Source organism: Mycteria americana, chromosome 1 (genome assembly GCF_035582795.1).
Source record: "Mycteria americana isolate JAX WOST 10 ecotype Jacksonville Zoo and Gardens chromosome 1, USCA_MyAme_1.0, whole genome shotgun sequence".
NCBI lineage: Eukaryota > Metazoa > Chordata > Aves > Ciconiiformes > Ciconiidae > Mycteria > Mycteria americana.
In genome coordinates, this window is record NC_134365.1 from 4,592,928 (window position 1) to 4,605,295 (window position 12,368).

At 42.7% G+C, this 12,368-nt stretch overlaps 1 protein-coding gene across 2 annotated transcripts in view; it reads right to left on the reverse strand.

The window, feature by feature from the left end:
• Positions 1-459: 459 nt before the first annotated feature.
• Positions 460-12,368, reverse strand: part of PRKCQ (protein kinase C theta) — a 47,092-nt gene continuing 35,183 nt past the window's right edge. For both annotated transcript variants that reach the window (XM_075519209.1, XM_075519125.1), the window contains 4 exons: positions 11,690-11,828; positions 6,685-6,873; positions 3,774-3,902; positions 460-2,436 (listed from right to left, as the gene is read on the reverse strand). In XM_075519209.1, the coding sequence (XP_075375324.1) occupies positions 2,281-2,436; positions 3,774-3,902; positions 6,685-6,873; positions 11,690-11,828 (613 nt within the window). In that variant the 3' untranslated portion in view covers positions 460-2,280. The remainder of the gene's footprint in view (positions 2,437-3,773; positions 3,903-6,684; positions 6,874-11,689; positions 11,829-12,368) is intronic.

The window sequence follows — 12,368 nt, forward strand, 5'->3', positions numbered from 1 at the left end:
ATGCAATCTCTAGGCTGGATCAGGTCATCCGGACTCCATCCATAGCATGTGGACAGAGTCAGGCCCTCCCAGGGCTTGGCTGATCCAACCTCATTCAGGTGTCAAAGGAAGATGACCTGAATCGCCCTCTAATAGTAACGACCTCTGCACATCTGGCTCTGCAACCCCTTTGAGATACCAGACCCCGTTTACAGCCATGTCACCTTCTGTAGTGAAAAGGAGCATTTTTTTCTCTTCTTGGACACCTTTGCACAGCGCCAAATCCTTGTTTTAGATGCTGATCTGTGGAGTAGTTACAGTTGTTCAAATGCTTGCTGATCCTGTGTATTTATGGGTTGAAATTCCCCTGGGGAACATCCCCCAGAAAGTGCAGAGCCATTTTAATGGCTTTTCTAAGCACCTCTGTTCTTTGTCCCTATTTAATCACTTCAATGCCCATTTTCCAATTATACACAACATTTTATTAAACTGTACAAACAGCACTGGCATTTAAAAAATTCATGTTAACTGTTCTAATTAAACATGATGACCAGCTGCACAAACTGTGAGCACAAATGCCCCCTGCATTTCATACAGCACAAACAAGGATTTCATGAGAGTCACTGGACTGAAACCTTTTTCAGTGTGCTCTGCTTTTGCTGTCGACGTTAGGCACTTCTGCTCTTGGTCCTGCAGGATTCAGTGCCTGCAGTCACTGCCAGCGGTACCCCAGCACTGCCTGCAAGGCTGCATTCATTCTCTTGGGAGGTCCAAGTTGACAGCCTGGTCCAGCAGAGCCAGAAAGGCACCTCTGAAGAGAATCTGATTTTGGGGTGACTCACCTTCTAGAGCTTCTCTTTCTCCATGGACTGGAGGGGTTCATGCAACGAAACTCCAAACGTATATACTTCAATTAGAGCCTAACACCAGCTGGGGTGACCGCCTAAGTCTAAGCTATTACAGAATCCTCTATTTGGGCTTTGACTTAATTTTGACCCGGAATTTAACTGGTGTCTCAGTGACAAGCAGTAACTGGGCGGTTCTACATCTCTTCAACTTCAGAAAACAGTGCATCTTTATTTAAAAGGATCCAGTGATGAAAGGATCACAGAAAAGATTTTTTTTAACCCGTCTACGTTTCCACAGGCTGCAAAGGGATAGAACACACAGCAAAATGTCACGAGGTAAATGAGAGGACCACCCTCACACAATGGGCTGTCCTGCCCTGTGGCCGTTGGGCACAGCTTTTTGACCTATGTCTGCAATGCACGCCAAAGAGTTGGGACATCATTTAGAGCAATAGAAAGTATATCAGCCTTTGCAAGGACTGATTACTACCTTTCAAGTAAAATATGCCAATGCTGTGACTGGAAGGCCAGTTTTACGATGCTTAAACAATGGTTTGAGGAAACCTCTTCCACCCTTTTCATGCAGTTTTAGGATAAAACTCCAGAAAATCCAGTCCAGATTTTGCTCTGAGCCTAGCGTGTGTGAGGACAGTTAAAGCTTTAGAACAGGGGTTCTCGAGGTTTTGTGCTGGACTGCAAGTTCCCATCCTTCCTGCTCAAGTACTAAGTGTAAACCACTGGTGTTTTGTATTGATCTTGACACTTGCCATGGCAATGATCCTCCTTTGGGGTTGAGTCCTTAGCTCCAGGGCCTCTGATTGAGATGTACGAATGCTGGAATAGACACCTGCAAAGTCTCTTTGTCCCAGTGGAGCAAAATTGAGTCCTAACACCTGTGAACATTACTTTTAAAGTGTGTAGGGAGTAAAATCGCTTCTTCAAAACTCCTGTCTACACATGCACAATTCTGCACATGTACAAGTGGAGGTTACCAAAGCACCCAGCCTGAAGTCTTCCGAGATGCCCTCAGGCCTCGAGCAAACCACTTGTCCTTCAGAAGGAGGTGGGCTAAGGTGAGAATTGCAGAAATGGGCACTGACATCACCAGAAGCTCAAATATACTTGGTTTTTCTTACAGAGAAACCCATTGGCTGTGTGTACAAGTAGTGGGGAACAGGTTTTGTCACCTCCTCATTTTCAGATGCTCTCAACTTCAAGAACATTGGGAAAAGAGAGAAGAGAGACCGAAAGATACCACAAAGAAACTTCATCATCAGTGAAGAGTGGCTGGCATCTGCTATAGACTGGAATAAGCTGGAAGCCTCCAGGCATGGTACAAACGTTCACTGAGGTGTTTTTCTGGTGGGTTCTTGATAAAAATAACCATGTACAGTCTTCAGTTGGCAAAGTGTTACTAAAACCATTACAGAGAAACCCTTCAGTAAGGCAGATCTCAGGAAAATATTTTCTCCATTTTAGGGTTCACAAAAGAAAAGTTGCTGAACATATTTTGGTCCATGCTGTTAATCAGTGCTCTGTCGGCACAGGACAGTCTAGGTTTTTCATTTAGAAATTCCTTGTCGAAGTTGCTACAGTCACTCGGAGATTTCTTCAAGAAAAGGAAAAAAAAATGATGTCAAACCACTAATATTCAGATCTTCATTACAATGGTGCTGGCCCTGTCAGTCTGCTTCCTATGGGCTAAGCTCAACTAGTTGGGAGCAAGCTTAGCTCAGCCAGGGAACCCGCAATGCATTTGCTCTTGGCCTTTTGCACCGTTATTAGTTACTCCAGCCCAAACGATGCCCAGTAACATGTCAAACTGCAATGAACTTCTGTCTGAGCTCTTGATACCCAGCAGCCAGTGCTAATCACTTCCTTATTACCATCCTACTGCAGTAGTAATGGGAATAAATATTATCTAGGAGGCACTGAGCCCGTGATCCATTAATTCTGCCAGGCAGGGATGTTACAGCTTTGTAACACAGCAGAGTGGACCCATCAATTAAATAACACTTGTGAAGGACTGTAAAATGAAAGTATGATGCACTTGTCAAATTAAATTATATTATTCTTATTAATAGGACTTTAATAGTTTAATAGGACTGTTTATTAATAGTTAGGACTATCCTGACTTAGCCAACCACGTGGTTACCTGAACTGCTTTTCCTTCTTTACCTTCTGCAGTGCAGTGAAAGATAATTCCTACAGAATGGGTTGCGCTTATGCGGTTAAGGGAAGGTGTTTTAAGTGGCATCCAGAACCCTGCTATGGTAATTGAGAAACTTATGAGTAATTTATGGTTTCTCAGGTGTGGGCATGACTGACCTGAGCTTACAGCCATCAGAACGTAGTAGTCATGATGATCAGGTCAGGCAGCCCAGCCAATAGATATACATAGTTCACAATTATCTTTCCAGTGACTGTACAATGAGTGAGGCTGTGGTAGATCCAAATTGTAGATGGTTTCAGCTGCTTGTATCTCATGTACACAACATACCAGACAGCCTGTGAACAATTTAATCTGCATTTGGACATTTAAATAAGAGTCAACACTTTCCATTCTGACTGTCCAAGACCAAAGTGCTAAAGACAGAGAGGCTGCATGTGCAGAGCAACTCCAGAAGATATCCCTGAAAGTTTGAGGGGATTTTGAAAGCCTTAACTTGGTGCCTTAAACTGTTAGTTCCAGTGTGAAGCAGACATTTATCCACCTTTAAAATGCTGACTCCCTGAATCTAAACAGGATTTGAGGTCTTTGACATTAAAGACCCATATCTGAAGATTTTGGACAGTGCCCCTAAATAAATGGGTTTATAACGTTACTGTGGGTCCTGGCTTTGGTTTAGTGCTAGCATGTGCTGGAGAGTTTAAATATTTGGGGAATGAATCATTCAGGAAAGAAAGACATGAGATGGGTGGAATTGAAAGAAGATGCATTCTTACCACTCTCGGTTTGAAAGGAGGCTCCATCCTTCTTTCTTCTAAAGCCTCCCAGTTTATTTCCCGGAAAAAGGCATGCTGGCGGATGTTCCCTCTTGCTCCCAGTCTCCTCTCAGGTTCTCTCACAAAAAGCTAGAATGTTGAAGAAAGAGAAATACCTTAGTCTTTTACCAATAACAGTGTATTCATTAGGACAGTCCTACCAGATAGGGCCTTAGACTTCAAACTCAAGCATGGTTGGTGAGAGTGTGAAGACTCTTCTAACTTACTAAATCTCTGATTGGGGAACCAGTTTGGATTCTTAGCCTAACACGCCAAAACTGAGAGACCTTGGCTGTGTTTTTCCTTTGCAGGAGAGAGGGGACAAATTTGCTACAGTGGCAACAACATATGTGTCTGAGCATGCAAATATGCAACTACACAGGTGAAATATCTGGATCGCACTCGCAAGCTTTTGTCTGGACAATTTCTTCCTATCAGGAAAATTTTTAGGGCTGAAATATAAGCGTAATTTGTGAAAATACTAGTCTGGCCTGTGTGGGGTTGCATTCACCTCCTACACCTTTGGACACTTGGGATGTCACTATTTGACCCTTTATAATTAATGGAGAAAAACAGTCAAATCATCTGACCTTCTTTACACACTTAAAGTTGAGATAAAAGACACCCTGGAAGTGCTTGCTTCTCTCCACTGACTAGCTGGGATGCTGACAACCGTCTACTTTGTCAAAAGAGTCCCAATTCAGATAGCACGCGTTTGCTGCACACTGCAGGCTACAAGTCCTGTGGATGACTAATTCTGCTGAAGGTAGGAAAAAGCTAGAACTGGGGGCATATCTTTTCACCATCAGCTACGTGCAGGTCTGAGCCCACTTTTGAGTTTAGTGTAAACATAACCTGTTTTGTCATAGATGTTTTTATGGTGACGCAGGAGCAATTTGGCTCTGGAAGCAGCTGAAGTGTTTCTGGGGGAGAGTTTCAGGAGCGCTAAACACTTCGGAGCTCCTCTCAATGTTCGTGAGCAGGACGTAGTGTTGAAATATTGCTGTAATGGTGGCTGTGAATAGTTTAAAATTTGTCTTTACATCTGCAGTGAAATGTCTGGGGCCTCCAGGTCAGCTAGCCCATATACCGCCAGATCCTAGATCCCTCTAAAGTCAATGGAGAGGAATAGTGGCAACACTTGATAGCAGGTGACCTGAATGCAGCCAATACGTCCTACTTCAGAGGTAAGGGCAAATTTTCAAACGGACTTTACTGTTGGAGGTCATCTCAAAATGGACTTGGGTTACATATGGTAGAAGTTTCTTGCTACTCTATTTGGCCAACAGTGAGCATACAATAGATACCACTCAGCAAAGAATAAATATAAATATCTAAAGCCAAAGGTGGCAGGAAAAGAATCTGATATATGGACCACTGAGGGCCAAAAAAACCCAGGCATTGGGTTTTGGTGAGCACTGTGGGCAAAGCCTCACCAAAACTAAAGTGTCCTACAGACAACTGATTACACAGCAGTACAGATTCCAGAGGTTAAATTCTGTGCTGATAATACAGACATTAAGCAGGGTGGAATATGTAATTATCCAGAGTCAGTGGCAATGAGAGTAGCCGATAAGGGAGAAAATGTTTTTTTTTCCTACGCAAGGAAGTTTATTGATTGGTATAAAGATGATTAACATCTCTAATCCTGACAGAAGTACAGGTTGCTTGTGCAGAAAGATGGCAGCGTATGTCCCAGAAATAGACATTCAAAATCTCAGTCTGCTATGGTATGTCTTCCGGAACAACTTCTTTTGAATGTTTTCGTTATTATAATTTTATAGTGATACCTAAACATCTGAGCCCAGCACAGATGCTGAAGTAATCTCCTATTCTCCATTGTTTTGTAGTGGAATGCTGTATGTTGCCCTGTCGCTTTGTAAATGCAAAAGGCAAGGTAGGGACTGTAGGTCAAATATGACCAAAATCTAGTGATGAACAAGTTACCTCACATCAGCTGAGCCATTATAACCCTCTGTACCTGATCTCTCACCATGCTCCATCTTGAGGTAAAATGCCTTAGCTTAGATCATGTTCAACGTCAGTCCAAAGCCCAACTGAGGGGAGGTAACTTATTAGACTAGCTGTGACTTCATTGCATTTTTATCTTGCAACTCTAGAATAATTTGCATCCCAAGCCAGAAAGGCTACAATGCTACGTGGCATGAGGCTGAGAAGGAGGCAATGAAAAAATCAGCATATTAATAGAAGGGAACCTAAAAGACGAGGAGGTTGCCCATTGGGAGGCAACAGAGGGAAACAGAGGAGTGCTCCACTCAGAAAGGACACTATGCATTGCTATGTAGGAGATTCAAAGGGCCAAAAATCCAGATGACATGGTGCCACTAGCTTGAGTAGCTCCTCCACTTCAGGACACAGCTCAGGCTTTGTTTTCTTGCTCTTTAGTTCAGTGCAAAGATGAAAAACATTCTCCGCTGAAAATCAAGCTGAACACCAAAGCAATCTACCCTCGATGTCCTCATATCTCTGAGGCACAAGAACTGCTTCAAAGCCACCATTTTCAAGGAAGTCACTGTAACCCTTAGTTTGAAGCCTGGCAAAATAGCTTTTCCAGGAGTTAACATGCCTTGCACCTTAGGGATTGCTCTGCCAAGAAACTGATGTTTGCTGGCATCTGATACCCTGCGATCCTACTTACTGGATGTGAGGAGCCATCATCACAACTCAGGAGAAAGAAGACACAAAGATGGCCTTATGACTTAGGTCAGGTGTGCTTTGAGCTCCACAGACAAGAAAGTGACTCTCATCCTATCACACTAAACTTGTTTCTCTGAACAACAGCTGAAGATGCACAAATCAAATACGACAGTTCTGGCAAAAAGACTGTTGTTCAATGTGTGGTAATTCTTACCTTCACCAAAATGTCCTTTGCATCCTTGTCAAGCCAGCGAGGGTAGAACGGGTTATCCATACGGATAGATTGGAAAAGCTCCTCTTCATCTTGGCCATGGAAAGGAGATTGGCCAATAAGCATCTCATACAGGAGGACACCAAAGGACCACCAGTCAACAGAAGTGTTGTACTTCTGCCCCAGCAATATCTGCCCAAAGAGAGGAGTGACAAAGACAGACGCAAAATATCTGATGTCAGTATTTCAACTTCAGAAGGGTGGCCAGACCCTGACCTTTTATCAGTCACTTTGCACTGAGTGGGATAGCAGAGGTGCTTCTGGCTCGGCCTGAAGCATGAGCCAGAGCATCTGCCAGTGGTGCAGAGGCTGTGGTTGAGGGAGCTCCAAATTGCAGACACACCTGGGTGACAAAACAGTCCTTCACACTACAGATAACAGGTTGTATGTTTCTCTAGTTACTCTTAAGTTACTTGAACAAATCCTTGGCTACCAGAGATCTGAAACAAAAAAAAAGTGAGGCAAGTCATCTTTTGCCTGCTCTCCGAGTTATCCCAAGGGTTCAAATCAGGCTTGTGAACTCCAAGAAGACAAATGGTTAAGTATTAGCATTTTGGGACTGATTTAACTCACAGAAGCTGTATTTTAAAATTACAAGTTTGACAGTGTAAGGGTAGTTTAGGGCTATCAGTCAGTGGAAATGATGTGAATCTACACCAGCAAAATCTGCCCCAGGAAAAACATGAGAAAGCGGTTGCTGATCTGTCCTCTTGCACCAACTGAGTTATAGGTAGAGGAATGGGAATTTGTCCTCAGTCAGTCCACTGGTTTGTGCCTTTCTGTGTCAGCTATAAAGTGAAGGCTACATCCAGTGTGTGGGGGCCAGGGCGGGTCAGCTGGAGTGATGACCTCCCCTAAGAAAGGATGTGGTATTTTCTTCCCCTACAAACCTGGCAGGACACCACCAAGTTCTCAAACTTCCCCTCTGGGGAAGCAAAATTAATCTCACCTGCCTTTAGATATCTGTTATGGAGATACTTAGAGCGGAACCAGTTATCATTAGCTTCTTTTATATTCAAGGAAGAGAATTAGTCTAATTTTAGACATCCAGCTAAGTATCTACCTGCTGTGAAATACAACCCCCTATTTGGCTCATATATAGATATTTACATTACAGATGTCTAAAGGTACATGTGATGACTATGTTGTCTAGGATCCTTATCAGGATTTTAAAGCTGGAGAGAGGAATAGCTCATTTTAAGGCACAATCTTTACTGTTGAGCCCAAAGCCTGGTTGCACATGTGATCTCCTATACTACAGCTATGGTGTAGGTATCAATGCCAAGCCATGGAGATGGCTTAATATCAGTGAAAACAACTATCCAGATCAGTACATATGAAACTGCTGATAGTTGAGAAATTATGATTTAGAGAGGTAATCTTTACTGCTGGCTCTGAGGTACAGTGGAAGTAGATGAGTAATTTCTTCAGTGTTTTCATACCTTGTCTGCATTTTTTGTAAATTGCCACTTGGGCCCAGATTCATCTTATTGCCTAAAAGTTATGTGTCTTATTAATTTAGTTACCCAGAGTCTCTGCACCAGAGGAGGTTTAGACTGGACATTAGGAAGCACTTCTTTACCGAGAGGGTGGTCAAACACTGGAACAGGCTTCCTAGAGAGGCGGTCGATGCCCCGTGCCTGGCAGTGTTTAAGAGGTGTTTGGACAATGCCCGTAACAACATGCTTTAACTTGGTCAGACCTGAATTGGTCAGGCAGTTGGACTAGATGATCGTTGTAGGTCCCTTCCAACTGAAATAGTTCATTCTATTCTATTCTATTCTATTCTATTCTATTCTATTCTATTCTATTCTATTCTATTCTATTCTATTCTATTCTATTCCTATTCTATTCTATTTCTTTTCTATTCTATTCTATTCTATTCTATTCTATTCTATTCTATTCTATTCTATTCTATTTCTTTTCTATTCTATTCTATTTCTATTCTATTCTATTCTATTCTATTCTATTCTATTCTATTCTATTCTATTCCTTTTCTATTCTATTCTATTCTATTCTATTCTATTCTATTCTATTCTATTCTATTCTATTCTACTCTACTCTACTCTATTCTAATGGAGGACAAACAGTGATTTTAACTGACTTACACACCTAAGACAGGAAGGGATTATTTGTCTTCTGGGATGTTTGCCCTTCTACAACACTATAAAGTGCCATCAGGTGCTTCACTTTTAGATGAATTTCCTCACATTAGGTGAGAAATATCCCCCTCTAATGTACTGTGGCATCTAGCAAAGCAGGAACTTAATATCAGAAGTCTAAACCCAAGCTGATGTAGAGTGTTCATGACTAACACATCTGTCTCCAAAAATGGCAAAAGAGGAGATGCAAAAAGGACAAAAAACATATTTGAATGTGGGACTCAATATATACAATGTATTTCACTCATAGTCAAAAAAAAGGAAAGAGCAAGACTCCCAAATATATTTATTCTGAGTCACTTATAAACAAAATCACCCAACCTTTCCTTCTGAAAAGACACATTGTTTATATAAGGCTTTACCTTTTAAAGTATAAAATGCCTGGAGAATGAAATTAAATGTTTTATGGAAGTCAAGTTAGCTTTGCAATTCTCTGGAAAAAATAAACAAACTCAGAAATTTCATTTCAGGTTAAGTCTCCTTTTTTTTTTGTCAACTATTTTTTGAAATAAAAAATTGCTTGTCTACTGACCCAAAGTCCCCTTATTTGCACGGCTGTAGCCAAGGTGCTGGGTCCGTAACAAATTATAGTGCTAGCAGCCGCAATGAAATACTGACAAAAAGTCCAGTGCTCCAGCCTCTGGCGGGAGAGATGATGCATAAACTCTAGCAGTGCTTTCGATTTAGAGGTAAAATGTTTTATATGCACTCGTTGAATCACTAAAATAAATGATGATGCAGAAATAAAACTCTGAGCTATTTTAGTCTTTCTCTTTTCTATGAAGTAAAATCACAGATAATGGATTATCACTTGGCTCTCTTTTTTTTAGGACCAGAAAATAGCTTTTTTTTTTTTTTTAAAATAAAAGCATATTGAAGTGGAATAAAAGACGATTGTAGCTTGATTGCAGAGCACACTTACACCTGCTCTTAGGCAATACTAATCCAATTAATTTGAAGAGACCAGCCTTTGTGTCAGCAGTGGTGTAACCCAGATCAGAATCAAGCCCTTGGTGCACAGTAAAAGATCAATGAATTATAGTGGAGGGGAAAAAAAATGAAAGCTTTAAAAGCTATTTGGAAAGTTCCAATATCCATCATGAAAACACTAAAATCAGGAAATGGGATCTTGAAAGGCAAATAAATGGATTTCAAAGTGATGTCGGACATGATGCATGGGTGACTCGTAGGTTCTTCTCTGAGCTGAAAAATGTTTTCTTTGGCCCCAATTTGCCACCTAATTAGTTAAAGCCTCTCCACAGTAAGATCTATCATTGTGTGAAGTCACCAGGTTAAGGGAGCTTTCTCTTTTCTGGAGGGATCTAGTCCAAAATATCTAAATTTACTAGGGGAAAAAAAAAGAACAAGTTTCTGTCTGGGAAAAAATGGAAAGAAATGAGGAGAAGGGCAAAGGATCTCGCTATGGGCAAGCTGGAGTCTGGTGTCTGTGAGCACCCAGTTTTATTGCATGGGCACATGGAGGCCAGGTTCAGCTTTTCTCCACCAAGTATCAGTAGATATCAACTGCAGAAGGAGAAGAGGAACTGGTGGTATGTTTTTGCATGGAGCTTAGAGACTGTCTCCATGCAAGCCCCAGCCCTCCTGAGTCAAGGGGACAGAGCAGGACCTTAACACAAGCTACAAGCTCTGCCTTGCCCTTGTTAGCTCAAGCACAGCCTGGCCCTGATACAACTCCATCATCTCTAGTTTTAGAGTCTCCTTCACCAGCAGGCAACTTGTAGAGGCATGTCCTCCAGGGATGGATTCATGCAGTGGCATGAGGTGCTCTGGCACCACGCACAGCCAAAGAAGAGAAGCAGTTTGTCCAGAGCCCAGAGTTAGCAGGTCGGGTCCCAGCTGTCCTCCAGACAACACCACCTCTCCTCTGACTGCTGGCATTTAGAGGGGAAAAATCAGCATGTATGACCACTCTCATGTTTATGCCTCCAAGCATCTCACTCCCTTTTACAAGCAGCTTTTGGTTGTTTTTTATCTAGACAGACCTTCAAGCCTGTGCTCAGTTTTAAGGTTATGCCTCTGATGGCAGAGCCTTTTCAGAGCATATATTAACTTATTCAGCTCTGGGAGAATGCTTGTGATGCAGGCTGTGTTTGCAGCCAGCTAAGAACCTGTCTGAGTAAGAGAGAAGTCCAAACTTATGGGTGCCATCCCTATTCAAGCATCAGAGCATATCCCAGAGAGAGGGTGAACCCCAGTCTCTGGTCTATCGTGGACCCAGCCTCGCTTCTCTATCTAAAAGATGGTTAATCAATGAGGAGGGAGAATCAGCTCCAGGCGGGCATTTTGTCCCACCTTTCTCTATTTTCTCTCTTAGGTTGTGATGAACATCATCCCTTAGAAGTGCCCATAGCTCCCTACTAGCTACCAAGGAGCATGTACGGCCATGGAAGCCTCCTGTTAGCTAGCTAGGGAACATGCTTCCCATTCCTTGTGCTTTTTCTGTCCCTGAATTGCAGGACCTCCCTCTTGGAGCTTCTTCTGCCATGGCCCAAACTGGATTTCCATTAAGCATTCTGTTTCTTGGTTAAGCCAAACACAACTTGTTTCCCAGGCCCATTTGCACAAAAAATGAATTAGCCACAAAAATATGCAATGCCAGACAGCAACGCAGACTCTGAGTCAAACTGAAATCCAGTTCCTAGCCTGGAACTGCTCAAAAGCAGGTTATTACTCTTTGCACCCTCCACCACTGACTGACAGTCATGGCTTAAGACACATTCTCTGTCCCACAGCGGCTTGCTCACCTCCATGGACCCCACACCTACCTCAGGAGCGATATAGTCAGGAGTTCCACAGAAAGTACTTGTCTTCGCATCTCCAAACATGTTCTCCTTGCACATCCCAAAGTCAGCAATTTTGATGTGCCCCTCATTGTCCAAGAGGACATTGTCTAGCTTCAAGTCTCTGTGGAGGAAGAGAAGGAAACCCCTCGTTTAAAGTGTTACAGAGCCACACAAGTTATTTTAGCACGTTACACTTATTAACTTGCTATCTGCCTCTATGTAGTGCCTACATGTTGCAATTACAAAGGAAGGTTGAGGACCAAATGAGGAGCTGCTCTCTTGGACTTCAATATTCCTCTTCCTTGTTCCTCCTGTCCCAGTACTGATTCATTTGCTGGAGAAGACTTTACCCAAAACATCTTCTACAAGCTGCCTCCTTTGAGGATGCAGAATAGCGAAGCTAAAAAGGGCTTTGCGCCAGCTGGTGCTTCTGCCCTAACACAGCCTGGAGAAGGTGAGTGAGAAGGGACTGGCTAATGCCCACTTTCTCCTTCCCTGGGAGTCTCAGAACTCTCTCTGAAGCTACTGCCAGCTCTCCCTCCCAGTGCAGGCTCTACAAATGTTGGAAGAGGTAAGATCCCGCAAGCCCTGCGTGGCTTGCAGAGGGTCAGAATAACCCCAGACATCAGCAGAACACCCACCACCTTTTCACTGCTGGGCT